Here is a 21990-nt window from a genome sequence, read left to right on the forward strand (position 1 = left end):
CACGCTGTGCAAGAACTAGGTGGCCTTTAATTTAGTCTGACAGCCAAAGGCATCTCTGTTCAGGGTTGAAGCCTAGACAATGACTCTGTGAAATGGTTGGTGACAGGGTTGCATGTATCACAGTAAAAACAGCAACCACAGTTGCTTTCAGAGCAGTGTCCATGTCATCTCGGGGCACAGGACAACAATTGTGTTAGAGTCACAGGGCAGGCCTCCTACAGGAGGAACACACGGACATCCCACGTCCTTAAGACTAGAGTGACAGGCTGGGACGTGGTGGCCCACAGCTTTAGTCCCAGCATTTGAGAGGCAGAGGCAGGCAGATCTCTGTGAGTTCCAGGCCAGCCTGAGCTACAGAGTGAGTTCCAGGACAGGCAGGGCTACATAAAAAAAACCCCATCTCAATATCTAGATAGATAGATAGATAGATAGATAGATAGATAGATAGATAGATAGATAGATAGATGATTAATTGAAGAATATAGTAACAGGCAGAAGTCAGGACAACATAGCTAAAGATCATAACTCAAGTAGAGGCAAGGCCACACCCCTACCCTAACACACAGCTTGTCATGGGTAGAAGACAGAGCAAGCATATTGCCCAGGCAACAGACACCCTAGTATCCGCAGGAGGTAAGAGCTTTACAGCAAGCAGCAGGCAGCACAAAAATGGGGGTGTGCCCCTCCTAGGCGGAGGGCCAGGTCACCAGAGATAGGAGGAACCCCCAACGGCCCCTACCAGGGCCAAGAATAAGTCCTGACCTCACTGGAAGGAAAGTGTAAATGTATCACCTCCCGAGCTAGGCTGAGTGAGCAGGTGGGGGAGGGGAGCCCACAGAGCATTGTTGGGGTTTGTCAGGCGGAAGTTGAAGCAGTATGCACCTCCGCTGCAGAGGGAAGGGGGAACAGGAAATGGGGGTGGGGGGAGGGAGGAAGCCTGAGTTGGAAAGTCAGACAAAGAGAGTAACACAGAAACAAAGGCTGAGAGACACAGAAGAAGAAGAAAAAAAAAAACAAAAAACCTCCCCAGTGACGGAGCTAACAGATGTGCTCCCCGGACCTGGTGCAGGGCCCAGCTCCCCTCAGCTCGTGTCTGGGGGAATGGTACTGAGAAGCAAGGGCGTTCCAAAGTAAGGCGCACCTAGCTGCCTGTGGAGTAAGAAGTAGCAGCTTATTTTTATTTATTTTTGGATCCTTGTTTGTTTCTTTGTTTGTTATTTTGTTTTATTGAGACAGGGTTTCTCTGTGTAGCCTTGGCTTTCCTGGAACTCTCTCTGTAGACCAGGCTGGTCTCAAACTCAGAGATCCGCCTGCCCCTGCCTCCAGAGTGCTGGGACTAAAGGCATGCGCCACCACCGCCCTCCTGGCTATTTTGGGATTTTTTTAAGACAGGGTCTCTCTAGGTAGCCCTGGCTGGCCTGGAACTCACTATGTAGATCAGGATGACCTTAAACTCATAGAGATCCTCCTGTCTCTGCCTCCTGAGTGCTGAGATTAAAGGCACATTATACTGGCTTGATTTCCCCATGGTCTAATAGAGAAGGGTGATTGCTTTTGAATACAGAACTCTCAGATTCTACATCCTCCTAGCCCTCAATTTACCTAAATCACCTGCCATGAGAGTGACGTAGATTTTAAGTTTAGGGTCTGGAGAGGTAACTGGGTAGTCAAGAGCACTTCCTCTTACAGAGGACCTGGGTTCAGTTCCTTGCATCCACATCAAGCACCTCACAACTGCCCTGTAACTCCAGTGCCAGCGAATCCAATAATCTCTTCTGGCCTCTCTGGGCACATACACACAAAACTAAAAAAATGCAATAAAGCTTTGTAAGTTTTCCTCACTTCTGATTTGATAAGGTGGAGAAATAGAGCTGGAGCTATAGGGGAGACTGGGTGCCATCTACCCTCAGCAGAGTCTGTCTCCTGTTGTTAAGTCCCTGGTCCCAGTGGCACAGGGTAGACACGCAACAGTCGCCCTCAGCCTCAGTGAAGGACGCAGAAGAACTTTGATGGGACGCGGTGGGTTTTTATTAAGAAATTTGGGGGCCTGAGCTCCCTCTTTTCCCTTCACCCTGGGGGTTTGTTTGTGCTTTCCGAATTCAACTTTCAGAAACCTAAGCGTGCCCTCTCCCCCAGCAGATGCCGGAGCCTCCGGGGCACCTCTTTCTTCTTCCCAGAGAGTCCAGGAGACACCCAAGTGCCCTCAGCAGAGGGTGAAGCGCCTGGCACTGATGTTCATGCGCGTGAGTCCCAGATGCCGCAGTGGCGGGGCCAGAGCCAGGCCAGTCCCCGACTCCAGCTCCAGCTCCAGCTCCGCCTCATCCAGCAGCTCCTGGTGCAGGTGACAGACCTGGTCCACTTTCAGTCGGTGCAGCTGGGCCCGCAGCCTCAGCAGCTGCCCTGCTAACTGCCGGTCCTGAGCACGCATCTCCTGCTGTGACCAAGAGGGGGCATAAGTGTGCTGGACCAGCCTCCAGCCCCAACAGCCATTGTGCCCTTCCTGTGAACACTCTGCCTAGAACAGCCCACGAGCCCCTTCTCAACTAATTTCATCCTTCCCCGTCTCTCAGATCTTGTTCCAGACTGCTGGTTACCAGACCAAGCCAAGGACCCATTAGTATGCAAATACAGACATCTGTTCTGCGGTATTTGCACGCTGGGTTGACAGCCCATATAAGAGTTAAAACTCTTCCCTCCTAAGAATCTACCTGACGCCGGAAGGTGGTGGCACACGCCTTTAATCCCAGCACTTGGGAGGCAGAGCCAGGTGAATCTTTGAGAGTTCGAACCTGGTCTACAAAGTGAGATCCAGGACAGGCTCCAAAGCTACACAGAGAAACCCTGTCTCGGAAAAAAAAAAAAAAAAAAAGTCAGAGCCGACTTTTCCCTTGGTTGTCTCTTCTCTCTACGTCAGTGTTCTCAACCTTCCTAAAGCTGCGACCCTCTAATACAGCTCCTCATGTTGTGGTGACCCCCCCAACCAAAAATTTTCGTTGCTACTTCGTAACTAACTTTGCTAGTGTTATGAATCATAATACGAATATCTGATATGCAACCCTGTAAAAAGGCCATTCAACCCCCACAAGTGGGTCGCGACCCAGAGGTTGAGAACCCATGCTCTAAGACCTTTTAATGCAGTTGACTCTACAAATAACACACAACTGAATCCCTGGCTCCTCTGTGCTCGGGCACAGCAGTGAGGAACTGCTTTGGAGAGTGGTCCGTTCTCACCTCCTCCCAGCCCCACAGACTTGGGTCTTTGAGAAGACTGGCTCAAAGACGTTGTGCAAGCCTGTCTATCTCAATGGACTCACCAGCTCCCTTCTGAGCCACTGAAGCGCAGAATCCATGGAGTCAAAGCCACAGATGGCTCCAGGTCTCTCCGGCTCAGGTCTGGCTTGGGCTCTGCACCAGGTCCGGCTCTGGACCCTGGCAGTCCACTCCAGGTATGAGGGTCGTCGGGTCTGCAGCCGAAGCTTGGCGGTCAGTGCCTTCACAGAGTCTAAGCTCTCCTCCTCATCTTCCTCATCCTCGCCCACTGCCTGGAACTTCGGTGGCTCTAGGGACATGGTAGGTCTGTGGGGGTCAATGGAGCAGTGAGGGAAAGGCCTTAGGAAGAGGCTGAGGGAGAAGAGTGTGCCAGGAATGTGAGGTGCTGAATGCAGACGGTGCGTAAGGGATGCTAAGTGTGCCAGGGTGAGTGAGCAGATGGGTGTGTGAGGCTAAGTGTGCAAGGGATGGAATTTTCCTGGCTCGATAACTGGGAGCCACGTGATGCCCATCCGGCTGGGGGCAGGAGGAGCTCTTCGGATGAATTTTATTGTCTTTGCCCAGAATCAGGTTCCCGGTTCCCAGAAAGGAAGTTGCAGCAGGATAAGAAAAGCATCATCCACAGCCGACTTGGCCCTCCTCCCAAGACCCAAGTCAAGGGAGTCAAGAGGGAGAGGAGGTTGACTAGCTCCCTCCTCTCTGTTCTGCCAGCTCTTCGGCAAGGGAGTGGGGTCCAGCTGCCTAGCCTGGGAGTCAGGAACCCTGGACACTGGGGCTGCTTTGATGGGACTTTGGATAGCTCACTGACTTCTCTGAGCCCCTGTTGGGACAGGTCCGTGATTCCAAGCTTGGCTCTAAGGAGCCTTAGGTTCTGTTGGCAATCACTGAAAAGCTTCTGGCAGCTGAAGGAGCTGCCCAGAGCTGAAGGGCAGCGCTGTAGATGGTCATCTGCCTCCCTGCCATTCACAGGGTTTCATTCAACCTCTCCCTCTCCCGACCCTTCTCCCCGCTCCCCTCATATCTCAAATGTAGCCATGGCTGGCCTAGAGCTCACTATATAGACCACGAGGGCCTTCAAATCACAGAACTTCGCCTGCCTCTGCGTCCCGAGTGCTGGGACCAAGGCATGGGCCTCCATGGCAGCCACAGTGCTGCCCAGTCCTCTTTAATCCTTTGTATTTCTGTCAGCAATGAGAGCTGGGCTGGAGTTCCACTCAGTAAAACCCTTCCTAGCATGCTCAAGGCTCTGGTTTTGCAGCAGCAATGAGAGAGAGAGAGAGAGAGAGAGAGAGAGAGAGAGAGAGAGAGAGAGAGAGAGAGAGAGAGAGAGAGAAGCAATGCCAGGCATGGTAACAGCATAAGTGGATTTTGCCAGTTTGTGTATTCTCCAGTGCTCCTGTATATACTTACAGGACAAAAACCAACCAACCAAAAACTTAATGAAGACATGCATGGTGACACACGCCCATGCCCATAATCCCAGCACTTGGGAGGTAAAGACAGAAATTCATTCTCAGCTACATGGTGGATTTGAACTCAGCTTGGAATACATGAGACCCTTACTCAAAAACAAAACAAGCTGGGCGGTGGTGGCACACGCCTTAAATCCCAGCACTCGGGAGGCAGAGCCAGTCGGATCTCTGTGAGTTCGAGGCCAGCCTGGGCTACCAAGTGAGTTCCAGGAGAGGTGCAAAGCTACACAGAGAAACCCTGTCTCGAAAAACCAAAAACAAAACAAACAAACAAAAAAACAAAAAACAAAACAAAACAAAGCAAGAAGGAGAAGAGGAAGAGGAGGAGAGGGGAGAAGATAAAAAAAGAAAAAAATGTACATATCTAAATATGTAATTTGGAGCCAGGTGGTGGTGGTACACGCCTTTAATCCCAGCACCCCGGTGGCAGAGGCAGGTTCATCTCTGTGAGTTTGAGGCCAGCCTGGGCTACAGAGTGAGTTGCAGGAAGCCAGGGCTACACAGAGAAACCCTGTCTTGAAAAAGATTTAAAATGAATAAATATGTAATTTGTAAATTTTCCCAAATAAACAAGGAAGCAACACCTAGGTCAAATAATGCTTATCATTTCTGGGGAACTTCCTGGCTTGACATTTCTCACATTCCTCACCATGGGATAACATTTCTTTCTTTTTTTTTTTCCAAACGAACACACACACACACACACACACACACACACACACACACACATACACACACAGTTTTTTGGTTTTTTTTTTTTTTTTTTAGACAGGGTTTCTATGTGTAGTCCTGGCTATCCTGGAACTCACTCTGTAGACCAGGCTGGCCCCAAACTCTCAGAGATCTGCCTATCTCTGCTGGGATCAAAGGCGTGCACCACCACTGCCCAGCAATTCTTTTCTTTTCTTTCTTTCTTTTTTTCTTTTTTGTTTGTTTTTCGAGACAGGGTTTCTCTGTGTAGCTTTGCACCTTTCCTGGAACTCACTTGGTAGCTCAGGCTGGCCTCGAACTCACAGAGATCCGCCTGGCTCTGCCTGCCGAGTGCTGGGATTAAAGGCGTGCGCCACCACCACCACCACCACCACCACCGCCAGGCAATTCTTTTCTTTTTTAAGCAGGATCTCACCCTAAACTGACCCAGAACTTATTCTGTAGCACAAACTGACTTCAGACTCAAAGGGATCCTCCTGCCTCTGCCTCTAAATACTAGGATTACATTTGTGACCCACCACGCCTGGCATTCCTTCCATTTCTTCCCCTCCCCCCACCCAGTTGCTGGTGCAAACCCAGAAGCTTGATCTTGCTAGGTGTGAGGGACCCAAAACTACTTGACCACACAACTGCCATGACAGTCTTAGAGGCCCAGATACAGCTTCTGTGACAGGCAGGCAACACTCAGATCCAGGAAAAGCCATAAACTAACACCACCCAGGGATCCACCCAGGGATGAGCCAGTATCTAAGGGGAAGTACCTGACATTCCAAAATGTTCGAACTCTTGGATAAGATCACCAGATGTCCCTGAACCTAGCACACATCTATTTCCCTTTTACAGACACCCCTAGACAAATGTCAGCCAATCAGGGTCCCGAACCCTAGAAATCCCCTCACCCCAACCTCTGTTATGATAAAAACCCTACCACGCCTAGGCTCGGGGCTCTCTTCCCTAACTGCTGGGTGGACAGGGAGTCCAAGCTCCAAACAAAGGCTCTTTGCTCTTATGTATGGGATTCGGTCTCCGAGGTGGTCTTTTGGGGGTCCCTGCGATGTGGGCATAACTCTAGGAAGGGTTTTACTGAGCGGGACCCCGTCCTACTCCCATTTCTGACAACATAAGCGGATTTTGCCGTTTTGCCTACTTTCCAGAGGCTCCTCCAACTCTGGTGTGTGTCAGAGTCACCTGGGGGAAAATTCGTGTGCTAAAACAGATGGCTTCCCCTTCTCCAGTTTCAGATTCGGTATGAGTATGCGGGGCGGAGACTAATCTGCATGTCTATCAAATCCCCAATCTTGAAGCTTTTGCGGGTCTGGAATTTCATAGCCTGTTCTCTTCTGAGTTTTGGTTTTCACAGGGTCTCACTGTGCAGCCAAGGCTGACCTCAAGCTCTGTGAGACTCTTAAGTGTTGGCCATGTAGGTGTGAAGCACCCAACCCAGTTGCACTCGGTACTGTTGCGCATGGCTGCTCCAGCTGTGTTTATGTTCCGGGGTAAGCAGCTGGGCCGGCTCCCCAGCCCTCCCATAACTCTCCCTTATTCTCTTTCCTCCCTCCGTTTGCTCCTCTTCTTCCGACTCACATCCCCTTTCTACCGTCACATCCTATGTATGTGTGTGAGTTGAAATCTAGACCCCACATACTACGAGAGAAACACATAACATTTGTCTCGGTATGGATGATTTCACTTAACTGTATGATCTCCAGTTCCATCAATTTTCCTGAAAACGTTGTAATTTCATTTTCTTTATCACTGAATAAAATCCTATTGTGCATATGTACCACACTTTCTTCGTCTGCTTGTCTGGTGATGAACTCTAGGATGATTCCAGACCTTGACTACAGTAACAAATGCAACATTAAACATTATTGTATGAAATGAGGAGATGACTACTCCAAGGTAGAGTTGAGGGTTAGGTTTTGATTGTGGCCATGAGGGAGAGAACAGCCAGAGGCATCTGGAAGAGTCCAGAGCAGGGAGAGAAAGTCGTGACCTGAACATGGCCAGCAGAATGGACTGGGCTATGATGGGGGAGGGGAGGGGAGGAGAGGAGGCCCCAGAGAGCACATGGAGGAAATGGCAGGGTTGTACAGGAATGAAAGCTGTGGGGAGAGAACCCTTGAACTGGAGAAAGTGGAGAGTGGGATGAGAAGAACTGAGAAGAGGCAGAATGCCAGCATGGACTCTGTAACAGGGATTTTCTATCCTGAGAGAATTAGGAGGCCAGCATGCAGTTTGGTATGCTAATAGGTACCACAGTTAGCCATTTCTTTTGGACCTGACAATTATGTGTGTAGGGGGAGGCATGGATGTGCAGGTGTCTCCCTTATCTGCTGACTTAGAACCTCACTTGTTGGTTGTTGTTTTTTTGTTTTGTTTTGTTTTTTGTTTTTTTTTTTTTTGTTTTGTTTTTGTTTGTTTGTTTTTTTTTTTTTTTTTTTTTTTTTCCGAGACAGAGCTTCTCTGTGTTATTTTGGTGCCTGTCCTGGACCTTGCTCTGTAGTCCAGGCTGGCCTCGAACTCATAGATCTGCCTGGCTCTACTTCCCGAGTACCGGGGTTAAAGGCGTGAGCCACCGCTGCCAGGCTAAACTTTTTTTTTTTTTTTTTTTTTTAAGGTTTTTCAAGACAGGGTCTCTGGCTGTCCTGGAAGTTGTGCTGTAGACCAGGCTGGCCTCAAATTCAGTGTTCTCCTGGCTCTGCCTTCTGAGTGCTGGGATTAAAGGCCTGTGCCACCACCACCCAGCTATAATTTTTTACTTTATGTGTGTGGATATGTTGCCTGTATTGCTTATTCACCATGTGTACACCTGGTGCCCAGAGGCCAGAAGAGGATATTGGATTTCCTGGAACTGGTATTACATATAAATAGTTGTGAGCTACCCTGTGGGTGTTAAGAATCGAACCCAATTTTAATCCCAGCATTTGGGAGGCAGAGGCAGGTGGATCTCCTAGTTCAACGCCAGCCTGGTCTACATAGTGAGTTCCACGACAGCCCAGGCTACATAGTGAAACCCTATCTAAAACAACAACAACAACAACAACAACAACAAATAACAACAAGAATTGAACCCAAGGGCTAGAGAGATGGCTCAGTAGTTAAGAGCACTGGCTGCTCTTCCAGAGGTCCTGAGTTCAATTCCCAGCAACTACAAGGTGGCTCACAATCATGTATAATGGGATCGGATGCCCTCTTCTGGTATAAAGGTGTGCATGCAGATAGAGCACTCACTCATACATTAAATACATAAATAAATTTTTTTTAAAGATTTATTTATTTATTATGCATACACTATTCTGCTTGCACACATCCCTGCAGGCCAGAAGAGGGCACCAGATCTCATTACAGATGGCTGTGAGCTAGCATGTGGTTGCTGGGAATTGAACTCAGAACCTCTGGAAGAACAGCCAGTGCTCTTAACCTCTGAGCCATCTCTCCAGCCGCCGTGAATAAATCTTAAAAAAAGGATCAAACCCAGGTTCTCTGGAAGAGCAGCAAACAGTCTTATGTGTGTAGGGGGAGGCGTGGATGTTCAGGTGTCTCCTCATCTGCTGACAAACTGCTGAGCCACCTCTCAGCTCCCACGTTAGCTTTGTAAGGAGCTTCCATAACCATTTCCACAGTGGCTATACCAGCTCACCTTTCCACCTGCACCTGCCGTGGATAAGGGTTCTCTTTCTCTGCAGTCTCACCAGCATTTACTGGTATTTTCTCTCCCTCTCTTTTTCTTTTTTAAAAATTTATTTTTATTTTATGCATATGAGTGTTTTGCCTACATGAAATGTATGCACGCCACATGTGTGCAGTGTTGAAGGAGGCCAGAAGAGGGCTTGAGATCCCCTGAAACTGTAGTTACAGAAGGTAATTAGGTAGGCCCCAAGTGGGTGCTGGGAATTCAACCCAGATCCTCTGCAAGAGCAACAAACGCCCTTACCTGCTGAGCCTTCTCTGCAGACCCTGTTGTTATTTTCTCGATGATAGCCAGTCTAGGGTGAGATGGAATCTCATTGTATTTGAGAGTGGTGTGTGTTTGTTAATGTGAGGTGAGGGTGTCTTCAATGTCTGCCATTATTTTATGCAGACCACAGGCCTCCCAGGATTAGGGGATGGTAATGTTCAAATCCAGAGGCCTGACATAGAAAGTATTCCACCTTTATTTTTTGAAACAGGGTCTGGCTGACCAATGAGCTGCAAGGCTTTGACTGTTTGCCCTTCAGTGCTGGGTCTACCTGTTCTGAACTCAGGTGGCCATGCTCCGCAGAAGTGACTTCACTCACTGACCCACCCTACCAGGGTCTCAACTCTCAAGGTACTTTTGTTTATTTGTTTTGTTTTTCAAAACAGGGTTTCTCTGTGTAGCCTTGGCTGTCCTGGAACTCACTCTGTAGACCAGGCTGACTTCAAACTCAGAGATCTGCTTGCCTCTGCCTCTGGAGTGCTGGGATTGAAGGCGAGGGTGTGCCCCACCACCGCCCGGCCCAGCTCAATGTATTTTTACCTTGAATTTCCCTAATGGTCAAAGATGTTGAACACTTCAAATATTTATGGGCCATTTGTATTTCTTCCTCTGAGAACTGTCTCATCAATTCATTAGCGCACTCATTCATTCGATGATTTTGTGTGGTCTGTTATTATCCTTGTTCTCTAGACTTAGCATCACAAATATATCAGTAAGAATTTGAGAAATATTAAAAAGGGAACTAGAGAGATGGATGGTTCAGTCGTTAAGAGCAATTGTCACTCTGGCACAGGACCTAAGTTTGAGTCCCAGCACCCACATGGTGGCTCATAATCTCTCAACTCCAGTTCCAGGGGATTTAATACCCCTCTGTGGTCACCAGGCAAACACGGTTGCCCCGACACACATTTCGGCAAAACACTCATAAACGAAAAATAAATCTACAAAATATTAAAAGTGGGTGCATGGATGAACGGTTGAATGGGTCCTCTAGCATATTGGTTGAGTTTCCTATTGTAGTTACCAACTGAAGCATGTACTCGGTGGACTGAAACCCTGTGAGCATCGAGTCCTCTTGGGTCCCCATATCAAAAACACAGCTCAGTTCACACTCGATGAAAAGGATGGAGTTCTTCAGGCCCCCACACAACTGAATTGATTTTGCGGGGGTGGCCCACAGGCAGGACTCCCAGCTGTGGAGGGGGAGGGGCCCTAGCTACAAGGCTGTTTGCTTTTAAGGTGGACCAAGGGATTTTCCCCCCAACCCAAGCTTCAAACGTGTGGGAGGAAGAAGGCAGTTCCCAGTTAACACACCCACACTTTCCAGCCCACCCGCTAGGGTACAGGGAACAAATGGTTTTTTTGTTTGTTTGTTTGTTTTGTTTTGTTTTTTCTTTTTAAGTCATCAAGGGTGCCAGCACCCCAGGACTTAAAAAAAAAAAAAAAAAACAATTGGGAACTTCTGGAGACAGGCACAGAGGTAAGAGCTTTAAACAAGATCTTCACCATATCACCACGGATCACGAAACTTAGATTTCCTTAATGGACTCTGGAGGGCGGTCCTAAGAAAACCTGAGAACCTGGGGCTAGGAGAAAATGCCCGTGGAACTGTGTGGTCCCTTCAGGAAGGGAACCGAAACCTTGTCAATGTCTCCCGCTGCCCAGCCTGTCCCTACCAGAGTCTTTGGGGCTGGGACTCCGGGTCGCGCTAGCAAAATGGAGTTCTAGAAGCTGATCTGAACACGGCTGAGCCCAAGCCTAACTCCGAGCTCCGTGGCACCACCTGCTGCTGTCGCCAAGGCCCCAGTCGGATTTGAATCTGTGGCTGCCTTTGTTGATTCCATCGAGAAAGGATGAGCGAAGGCAGGGGCATGCCCCAAATCGAGACCCGGGAGAAGGCAGGGTGAAGGGACTGCGCAGGCGGAGATGGCGCCCTCCTCCACAGCCCGATCTGTGCAGCTGGATCAGTCCATCCCAGCGTTCCGGTGTCTTAGGTGACCCGGGCACCACCACCCCACGCTGTAAGGACCCGAGGATGCTGCAACTGAACACCTGGGCGTGGAGACACGCTGGTCTCCGGTTCTGTCCCGGTGTCCGGGGACATCCTTGAGGCACAGACTCTATCCACGTGTATTTAAGGGAGTTTTTAAAAGGGGTACTGTGCAAAGGTCTCTGTATGCAGTGTTATTCCAGGGTACAACCAAGCAGGGAGGCTTGGGGGGAGGGGGCTTGGGATTCAGCAGGAACTGAAGTAATGACAGAGACCATCGGGACTTTCCCTCCTTGGAATCAGCCTCCGTTTCCTTTCTCTTCTTCTCAAGGTCCCAATGGCCTGAGATTCGGCGAGCCTGGCGCTTCCGTTCGTGATAAGGGGGTAGCAGCTCTCAAGCTGTCTTGGGGGCCTCGGATGAGGAAGGGAAGGACAGGGACACAAGGACAGAGCACTCGGTAAGGTGCCCTAGGTTTGGCTTTTGACTCTCCCGGAATGCGTTTCGACTGAGGTGAGGCAGAACTTCTGGGCGCTGCCTGGGCCGCTCTCCAGCTCTCAGCCACCTTGGCGCTCCCAGCACACCACTGCCCAGTTTCCAGTCCCTAGACCTTTATTATTGGCCCTTTTTAACCCTTGCTTGACTAATTCCTGCTTGACCACGTCCACGTTGTCCCCGTCTCCCCCCCAACCCCTCTTGAAAAATCTGTCCCTTTGTCAACCCAGGGCAGATGCTTGGTCTCTTCCCTGCGTCCTTTCCCATTCCTCACACCCTTCCTTACATATGCTATTTCCAGTCTGCGCGGCTGTCCTTTGCCAGTGCCTCTGTGGAGACTGACCTAAGGCCTCCCTGAGCCCTGTCCTTCAAACCAGGTCAGGGCCCTGTCCTCAGGTTCTACAACTCCAGCCAGCCTGCTTCGAGCTCTTGCTGTGGAGCTCGGGGTCCAGGGCTTCATCGTGGACACGTGATTGGCCTAGGTGTAAGGATGAAAAAAGAGAAAGGTGAAGTGGGTACCTTTGGCAGGCCCTGCCAAGGTATGCCGCTATGCAAACAGGCAAGGCTATAGGGCAGGAGGTTTACTGGGGGAGGGGGAGGCAGAAAGGCCGTGCCAGAGTGGGGATGTGAGAGAGACAGACAGACAAACGGAGAGAACCGGGAAGAGACAAGCGGGAGAAGAGAGGCAAGAGAGCAAGCTTGGCGGGCGGGCACTTTTAAGGGAGGCACGCATCCTCGCAGAGCGGTCGGTGGAAAGGCACCTGGCGCCAGGTGATGACGTAACAGCTTTGGCGGTAGAGGCAGGCTGCTGTCACACTAGAAACTAACACTAGGCATTAATCATGCGTGAATAAACTGGTGTGGATACTGAGGCCAAGACTGCCTATCCTGTCTGGAAGTGGCTGGATCAGCTCTTTACTGCAAGACCCTTCATGGATGAATGAGGATGAAGGAAGGGCCTACCAGGATGCTCTTGCCCACTTCCAAACCCTGTACACCCCACCTCTGCATGGAGAGAAAAAAGCATCTTCATACTCAGCTGAAACTGACCTTCTGTCACACACACACCCCTCCGAATGCCTGGCCTGACGAGACGTGTGCTTGCTCCCTGCCTTCAGGTCATCTTGGTGCCAAGCAAAGGTCCTGAAGGAAGTTTTATGCTTGGGGGAGAGTAAACTGTGTTCCTATCCAACACACAGAACTCTCTTTATTCACTTGTTTATCCCTCACTGAGCCCAGCAGCTGCCATGGTGGACAGCCCCGTAGGACAGAGGCAGAGGGGGAGATGAGGCTTAGCACAGAGACACTTTCTCTTTTTGATTTTTCCAGACAGGGTTTCTCTGTGTAACATCCCTAGCTGTCCTGGAACTCGCTTTGTAGACTAGGCTGGCCTCGAACTCACAGAGATCCAAGTGCCTCTGCCTCCCAAGCGCTGGGATTAAAGGTGTGCGCCACCACTGCCCGGCCAGAGACACCTTCCTGTTGCCATTTGAAAGACGTTTCCAAGGGAATGGAGTGATTTCTAAGACGCAGAGAAGGTAGCTCAGAGGATGAAGGGTGTCACCAGGGGGAACGGCAGGCGTGAGTGCAGAGGGAGTCTGGCTTTCGCCCTGTTTGGAGCTGCATGTGATACTGAGTGGTAGGGCAGGTGAGGATAAAGGCAGAAAAAAAACAGCAAAGGTGTTGAAAGGTCTTCACCGTGAGCCTAAGCTTTGTCCTAAAGACAGACAAAGTCACTGAGGGTGACTGAAAGTCCTGGAAGTCACTGGTGATCGTGAGCAAAGCAGTTCCTGGAAGGTAGGAGCAGATGCTGATCCTAAGGACATTGTTCCTCTTAGCAGACTGGGCATTTTCAGGGCATTCTATGTCCCCTGAAAGCAATGTACCCCTTCCCAAAAAATAGATTATCCCAAGGGTCCTGGGTGTTTCTCATCGGAATGACGTGTCCCCAAGGAAACTGAGTTATTCCCATCACATCAGGGGTTCCATGTCTCAATAGACTGGGTTCTCCAGGTGTGCTTCTAGCAGGGCTCTGTCTCTCTCTTTGGGATGGATATTTGATCTGTTCATGGGCTGGGCTTACCCAGAACCTGAGCCAGGGAAGAGATGACAAGTTAGTTTTCATTTGACTAGGATGTTTAACATGTGACCCCTCCAGGAGGCTGTTGTGTGCCCTGTGGAGGTTAGAGACACAGAGTAGCATACAGAACGCTGTCTTAGTTGACTAAAATGTGTGAGGGAGGCACCGAGTGCCATCTGCCTAGCAGCCCAGAGCATAGAGAGAAGGTTACTACCTTATGAGACTTAGGGTTGGGCGTGGCTCTCAGCCCTGGCCCAAACACACACACATATTTATTTATAAATGTATAGTCTAGAACTCAGTCTATTTTATTTCTGACCTGAACACCCGGGCAAGGAAGACTCCAGTAGCCACTGTTGATGAGCCCTCGACCCACTAGGGAGGAGCCTGTATCCTGGCACACAATGCTGAAGGTAGAGACATTGCCTTGCTCGTGACGGCTGGATCAACCATCCTGGGCCCCTTGAGCCAGACCGTGACTGGGTTCCAGGAGTTGAGGGGGTAGAGTGGATCTAGGTCACCGGTCAACTAAATCCTAACCCATTCCCTCTACCCAGAAACCATCTCCTGGCGCCCACTGCTTCTTCCTGGCCCTAGACTGGCCACCCCTTCCAGCTGAGCTATGCATACTTGGCCTTCTCCCATGCCCACTGCTAATACAAGACAACCACCTTTCTCTTCTTCCTGGACTACAGGGAGCAGTTAAGTTTTCAGTTCCTGTGGTTGGTGCAATTCAGGGAGGGGCTGATGTTAGCACTGCTCGAACACACCCGTTCCTCCATCTTTGGAAACTTCCTCTGCAGTGGTGAAGAGAGGTCAGCTTGGAGAAGGGGGACCAGGGACAGGCAGAAAATGGCAGATGTCCACTATCCCAGTGCCTCACTTTCCCATCCAAGAGTTTCTTTAAGAAAAAACTGAGGGACCTTGCCTGTATCACATTTCTCTTCAACTTCTGCAAGCCCAGAAAGATAGTCCACAATGTCCTCCTCTACTCACAGCCAAGAACAAGTGCACCTTAGAAATAATGATTGTGAGCTGGGGGTGTAGTCTATGGGTTGTTGTGCTTTGAATGAGAACGACCCCCAAAGGCTCATAGATTTGGATCTTAGTCACCAGGGAATGGCACTATTTAAAAAGATTAGGAGGTGTGACTGTGTTGGAGCAAGTGTCACTGGGGGTGAGCTTTCAGAAAGCTCATTCCAAGCCCAGTGCCTCTCTTCTTGCTGTCTGTTGACTCCGAACTCTCAACTACTTCTCCAGCACTATGTCCGCCTGCATGCCACTGTGCTCCCAGCCATGATGACAATGGACTAAACCTCTGAGACTGTAAGGAATTAATGCTTTCCTTTATAAGAATTACTGTGTTCTGGGGCTGGAGAGATGGCTCAGAGGTTAAGAACACTGACTGTTCTTCCAGAGGTCCTGAGTTCAATTCCCAGCAACCACATGGTGGCTCACAACCATCTGTAGTGAGATCTGGCTCCCTCTTCTGGCCTGCAGGCATACATGCAGGCAGAACACTGCATACACAATAAATAAATCTTTTTAAAAAAAAAAAGAATTACTGTGTTCATGTTCCACACTGGAACACTAAGATAGAGCTAGAGGGCTTGCCTAGCACACACAAGCTCAGGCTCAGTCTCCAGGGCGACAATGAAATCATTTTTAACCACATGTGGTGATGTATACTTCCACCACTTGGGAGGCAGAGGCAGGCAGAGCTTGAGGCCAGCCTGGTCTACATAGTGTATTCCAGGACAGCCTGGGCTACATAGAGAGACCCTGTCCCCCAAACAAAGACAAACAAACAAGCACCCAAAGAAATACATTTAGGGGTTGTGGAGAGTCCAGTGTTTGAAAAGTTCCTGCTCTTGCAGAAGACCTGGGTTCAATTCCCAGAACCACATAGCAACCCACAACTGTATCTCCAGTTCCAGGGGATCTGATGCCCTTTTGGCCTTCATGGGTACCAGGCAAAAACACAACGCATATATCATAGTGTGTGGTGTGTGCACAGGCACGTGTGTCCTGCCACGCGAGGGTCAGCAGACAGCGCTCTCGGGGTATTGATTCTCTCACTCCGGGGTCCCAGGGATTAAACTCAGGTTACCAGGCCTGTGTGGTCTGAGGCAATTCAGAGCTGCTCCACATGGGTGCTGGGACTGAGAGCCACGTACTCTAAATCCTCAGTTTCTTAGCCACATGGCTTTCTGTGGAGCCCCAGAACCTGAGCCTAAGGTGGGGTAATCCCCAACTGTTGCCCTGGAGAATTCTCTCCTTGCTGGGCTCCTTAGTGGTATTTGCTCCGCCCATGACCTTGGGCTATAAGGCCAGGAGGCGGTTCTTCTAGCCTGCCTACGTGACCCCTTAAAAGGGAGAAGGGTTGCTTTTTTGGCATGATTCGACACCAAAGGCCAGGTACATTCTCTCCCAAACAGAACAGAGGACGACTTCAGCTGTTTACTCAGTTCTGTCCTCATGAGTATTATCTCCCCAATTTATATCTTTTTTGTTTTTTCGAGACAGGGTTTCTCTGTGTAGTTTTGGTGCCTGTCCTGGCTCTTGCTCTGTAGACCAGGCCGGCCTTGAACTCAGAGATCAGCCTGGTTCTGCCTCCCGACTGCTGGGATTAAAGGCGTGCACCACAACCACCCGGCCCAAATTTATGTCTTAATAAATCCCAATAAACAGATTGATCTTAACATTGATCTTAAGGTAGGGCAAACTCCAAATGCCGGGAGTGGCCTCAGCAGTCCACCTCCGGGGATGCTGTGGCAGACTTTCCATGCTTCCCTGTCTCTTGTAAAATTCCCGCCTCTCCTGCCCCAGAGCCTAGGAGTCGCATTGTCTGCTCCCCGCTCCACAGCTTCCTCCTTTCCAGCTGGGCTCAGCCCGCCAAGGGTCTCTACAGCGGTCACAAAGTCCTAGCTCCATGCAGTGTTAGCCGGAGGAAATGCCCGGGCCACTAAACCTTGGTACGTTGAACTGCGGGTCCGCCCGACCTGGCTTTTTATTTAGATAAAAGGGGACCCCCGCGCTAACTCCTCTGCCCCCCAGCTCCTAGTGTCTCCTCCGTGTACCCGAGAGCCGATCGGTCTCGGAGGCCGGCGGCTACGTTCGGTGGCGGGAGCTCCAAAATGGTAACGCTGCCTGAGTGGCAGCCCCGCACCCACTGTACGTGCAAGCGTATTCCAGCGTGTGCCTGCGCGCCTGCTCGGCAGTCAGGGCACAGCGTTCTGCTTTGCTTAGGCACCAGGCCCCACAGTGGTCCCAACCAGTGCCAGCAGACCGTTCTCTTTCTTTTAAAACTGTTCGGTATGGCTGCCTTCTCAACCCCGCTTAAGCTCACAGGTCAGACACCCGCGCAGCGCAAGCCTCAGTGTCCGAGAACCTGCTTTGGTGCGACACCTGCTGGTCGAACATCGTCATTACATCCTATAATCATCAGAAGCCAGCCATCTGTGTCTGCCTAGGACAAGCTCCCAAGGATCTTTTTTAAAAAAATAATTTACTTAACTTTATTTTATGCACAATGGTGTGAAGGTGTCAGATCTCCTGGAACTGTAGTTACAGACAGTTGTTAGCTGCCATGTGGGTGCTGGAAATTGAGCCTGGGGTCCTCTGGAAGAGCAGCCAGTGCTTCTAACTCCAGCCCCTGCTCCCAAGGATTTTATCTGAGGTAAATTACTTGATAACTTTACACCTTAAACTGATAAAATAATTAATTAAAATTTTCTTCGTTACAATTTTTTAGTCTCTTTCACGCCAATGGCAGATAATATAACCATTCAAGAATTAAAAATTTTGTTTCTACTACGGATGGAATTTTAGAAGACATATACGACCTACCTGGGATGTATACATTCTTGGCTGTAGTCACTGTTAGTATGATAATTTATATCATATCCTTAAAATGGTTTGATAACAATGCCCAGTATGAAATATTAATTAGATTGATATAGACTTTGCAAAGTGGTAATGAGAAATTAACCGACCATATTCATCCCTTGGAATCTGATCATGATAAATTGTGAAACCCAATTCATTCCATAGAATCTGCTAATGATAAGTTGACTGGCAAAATTAATTTTATAGAAGATGGATATGAAAAATTATCAGGCAGGGGGCTAGAGAGATGGCTCAGAGGTTAAGGGCACTGGCTGCTCTTTCAAAGGTTCTGAGTTCAATTCCCAGCAACCACATGGTAACTCACAACCATCTATAATGAGATCTGGTGCCCTTTTCTGGCCTGCAGGCATAAATGCAGACAGAACACTATACATAATAAATAAATATTAAAAAAGAAAAATTATCAGATAGAATATTGTTTTTGAAGAGCAATCTGCATTTAGAAAACATGTTCGGCCAGGCGGTGGTGGCGCACACCTTTAATCCCAGCACTCCAGAGGCAGAGCCAGGCGGATCTCTGTGAGTTCGAGGCCAGCCTGGTCTACAGAGCGAGATCCAGGAAAGGCGCAAAGCCACACAGAGAAACCCTGTCTCGAAAAACAAAACAAAACAAAACAAAACAAAACAAAAAAAACATGTTCGAAGAGGTAATTACAACACAAAGATGAGATTCTATTAATTACTTAATATATAAGATAGGTCTACAAAAAAATTAGATCCCAAAAGGTACAAATCAGGAGAGATTGATTATGGACTCTTTTTTTTTTAAATTACATTTACTTTTAAATTTATTTTTACTTTATGTGCATTGTTTTGCCTGCATGTATGTCTGTGTGAGGGTGTCAGATCTGGCTGGGAGTTACTGACAGTTGTAAACTGCCATGTGGGTGCTGGGAATTGAACCCAGGTCCTCTGGAAGAACAGCATGTGCTCTTAACCACTGTACCATCTCTCCAGCCCCCAATTGTGGACTCTTAATGATTTTCAAAGATTGTTAGGAGACATTTCCAATTTACAGCCCACTATTAGGATAACTAAAGATGAACTAGTAAATTTGTCCAATACCGGGCTGGAGAGACGGCTCAGAGGTTAAAAGCACTGGCTGCTTTTCCAGAGGTCCTGAGTTCAATTCCCAGCAACCACATGGTGGCTCACAACCATCTGTAATGAGATCTGGTGCCCTCTTCTGGTGTGCAGGCATACATCCAAACAGAACACTGTATAATAAATAAGTAAATATTTAAAAAAAAATTTGTCCAATACCTAATGGGAACAAGGACTTAAATAGTCCAAGAGAATTATCAGCTGAAGCTGAGAAGGAATTGGCTCTAGTGGAAAAGAAAATACAGGAGTGGGTCTTGTGGATCCAGAGCTTAACTGCATTCTGGTTATATTACCTTCTAGACAATCCCCTGCAGGGATTTTAATGCAGAGGAAAGATATATTGGAATGGATATTTCTACCACACAAACAGTAAGAAATTAAAGACATATGTGGAAAATATTTCTGATCTGACTTTAAAAGGAAAATTAAGACTTAGTCAATTGACAGAAATGGTCCCAGCAGAAATTGTAGTACCTTTAAGGAATGAAGAAATTTCCTCTTTATGGAAGGATAATGAATATTGGCAAAGAGCCTGTAGTAACTTTTTGGGAGAGATTAACAACCACTATCCCAAAAGTGAGAGAATAATATTCATAAAAAGAACCAGTTGGGTCCTTCCTCACATTGTACATAGAAAACCAATCTCTGGAGTCCCCACATTCTATACTGATGCAAATAAATCAGGAAAGGCAGAATATAAATCGGATTTAAGTAAAGTTGTACAAAGCCCTTATAGTTCTGTACAAAAGTCAGAATTGTGTGCCAATCTTATGGCACTAATGGACTTTACAGAACCTCTCAATATAGTTACTGACTCTCAATATGCAGAGTTGTTTTCCATATTGAAACTGCTGAATTTATTTCTGATAAAACAAAATTAACTTTGCTATTTATACAACTACAGGAAATTACCAGAAATAGGGATCATCCTATATATATAAAACACACATCAGCTCCCATATGGGTCTGCCAGGACCTCTAGCACAAGATAATGATGAAATTGATCAGTTATTAATAGGAAATGTGCTAGAGGCCTCAGAATTTCATAAGAAACACCATGTAAATAGCAAAGATTTAAAAAAGGACTTTCCTATCACTTGGCAATAAGCCAAGGAAACTGTAAAAAAAAAAAAAATGTCCTACTTGCTCCTTCTATAACCAAACTCCACAACCTGCAGGAAGTGATCTTAAAAGTATACAAAGAGATGAAATTTGGCAGATGGATGTGTTTCATTTTACAAAATTTGGAAAGTTAAAATATGTACACCATATACAATAAGTATGTTTTCAGGATTTCAATGTGCAACTACCTTAAGTTCTAAAAAGGCTGATTCTGTAATTACACACCTATTAGAAGTCATGGCCATAACTGCTATACCTATACATGAAGACTGACAATGCTCCAGCATGTCTCCAGTAAAATGAAAGTTTTTATATAATATAAAGCATATTACAGGTACACAACACAATTCTACAGGACAAGCAGTTGTAGAAAGATCTAATCACACTTTAAATGTTTCATAAACAGAAAGGGGAAACAAAACCCCCTAAAGATAGATTGCATAATGCCTTGTTAACCTTGAATTTTCTTAAATGCTGATGAGAAAGGGACAGCTGCAGACACACTGAACTATAGGAAAACTACTGAGCTAAATCAGCCTGTCTACTTCAAAGATGTGTTGGCCTCAAAATGGAAACCAGGATATGTGTTATGTTGGGGAAGAGGTTTCACTTTTATTTCCACAGGAGAAAAAAAGCTATGGATACCATCAAAATTAATAAAGATTTGATTCGAACAGGAGAAACTCCTTGATGAGGAGAAGTGATAGCTTATCCATCCATCCATGTGACAGTTCTACAAGTTGTAAGGAAAACTAATCAAACAAGGGTCAGGGCAGGGTTTTGTTTTTGTCTTTACAGGATAATAGAAATACCCATCTTCAAGAAGTCAAAGGGTGGGCTGGAGAGATGGCTCAGCGGTTAAGACCACTGGCTGTTCTTCCAGAGGTCCTGAGTTCAATTCCCAGCAACCACATGGTGGCTCACAACCATCTGTAATGAGATCTGGTGCCCTCTTCTGGCCTGCAAGGACACATGCAGGCAGAATACTATATACATAATAAATCTTAAAAAAAAAAAAAAAGCCAAAGGGCCTTGGACATCTAGATGTCTAAAGCAGAAGGAAAGGCTATCTAGAAAAAATTTACAAGCAAAGTATAATCGGACCTATTGGTACCGATACTCTGTTCGGGGTAATATCTCACTACCTAACGATCAATATCTCTTTACTTCTAGAAAGGTTGTAGTCCTGACTCAATTATAAATCACAGGTTGCTTTGAAGTTGGAGTCTGGCTCTCTCCCTCTCTAAACCCAAGCATGTTGTTTAAAAAAAAAAAAAATTAAGAAATTCTGTCTTATATAAGAAGAGCCACCTGGTGTGAGACAGAAAAAAATAAAAAATCTAGGGACTATTGTCAAAATTCTATTTGATTCTTTGGAACCTTTCTTTAGATAGTTAACCAAAAAAAATTAAACTTTTCATTTTGATATTAATGTTTAAGTTTTCCACAGTGAACAATAAATTTTCCTAACAGCAATCTCTGAAGTCTCCAGAAGGAAGAGGGGGCCCCACAATAATCTACCTGGTTCAGAATGATGCCATGGAGCCAATAAACAGCACTCATCGGTTGGCTCTGGACTACAAAGTGTTCAGGACAGTTCCAAGGTGTCTAAGATAATCCATCACCTTACACCTATAGGTAGAACTTCAGGTAATTTTTCCCCCCATTTCTCTGAGACTAGCTACAAATGTTATAGCTAGTCCTTATGAGACTTAACTATTGTTTTAGTTTCCTTACAGGATACCAGATACCGTCACCCCTAGACAGCAGGAAGCATTTTAAGAAAATGACACCCCTCTCCCAAAAGGTTTTGTTTTCTCAGGGTTACGGATAACTGTTGACATATGTTAGGGATTGGTTATAAGTTGAAATAGGGTT

At 47.5% G+C, this 21990-nt stretch overlaps 1 protein-coding gene across 1 annotated transcript; it reads right to left on the reverse strand.

Moving 5' to 3' along the window:
* Positions 1-2105: 2105 nt before the first annotated feature.
* Positions 2106-3711, reverse strand: Fam167b (family with sequence similarity 167 member B). The gene is made up of 2 exons (XM_059256144.1): positions 3315-3711; positions 2106-2434 (listed from the first exon to the last, which is right to left on the reverse strand). Exons 1-2 carry the CDS (start codon positions 3567-3569, stop codon positions 2204-2206), a joined length of 486 nt encoding a protein of 161 aa, XP_059112127.1. The 5' UTR covers positions 3570-3711; the 3' UTR covers positions 2106-2203.
* Between the last annotated feature and the right edge of the window lie 18279 nt (positions 3712-21990).

Source organism: Peromyscus eremicus, chromosome 2, assembly GCF_949786415.1.
Source record: "Peromyscus eremicus chromosome 2, PerEre_H2_v1, whole genome shotgun sequence".
Lineage (NCBI taxonomy): Eukaryota > Metazoa > Chordata > Mammalia > Rodentia > Cricetidae > Peromyscus > Peromyscus eremicus.

Excerpts from the sequence above, each read along its gene's own strand:
- Fam167b (XM_059256144.1), bottom strand. The coding sequence starts at position 3,569 with ATGTCCCTAGAGCCACCGAAGTTCCAGGCAGTGGGCGAGGATGAGGAA. Across the intron at positions 2,435-3,314 it reads AGTGGCTCAGAAGGGAGCTG|CAGGAGATGCGTGCTCAGGA; the intron begins GTGAGTCCATTG and ends TCTTGGTCACAG.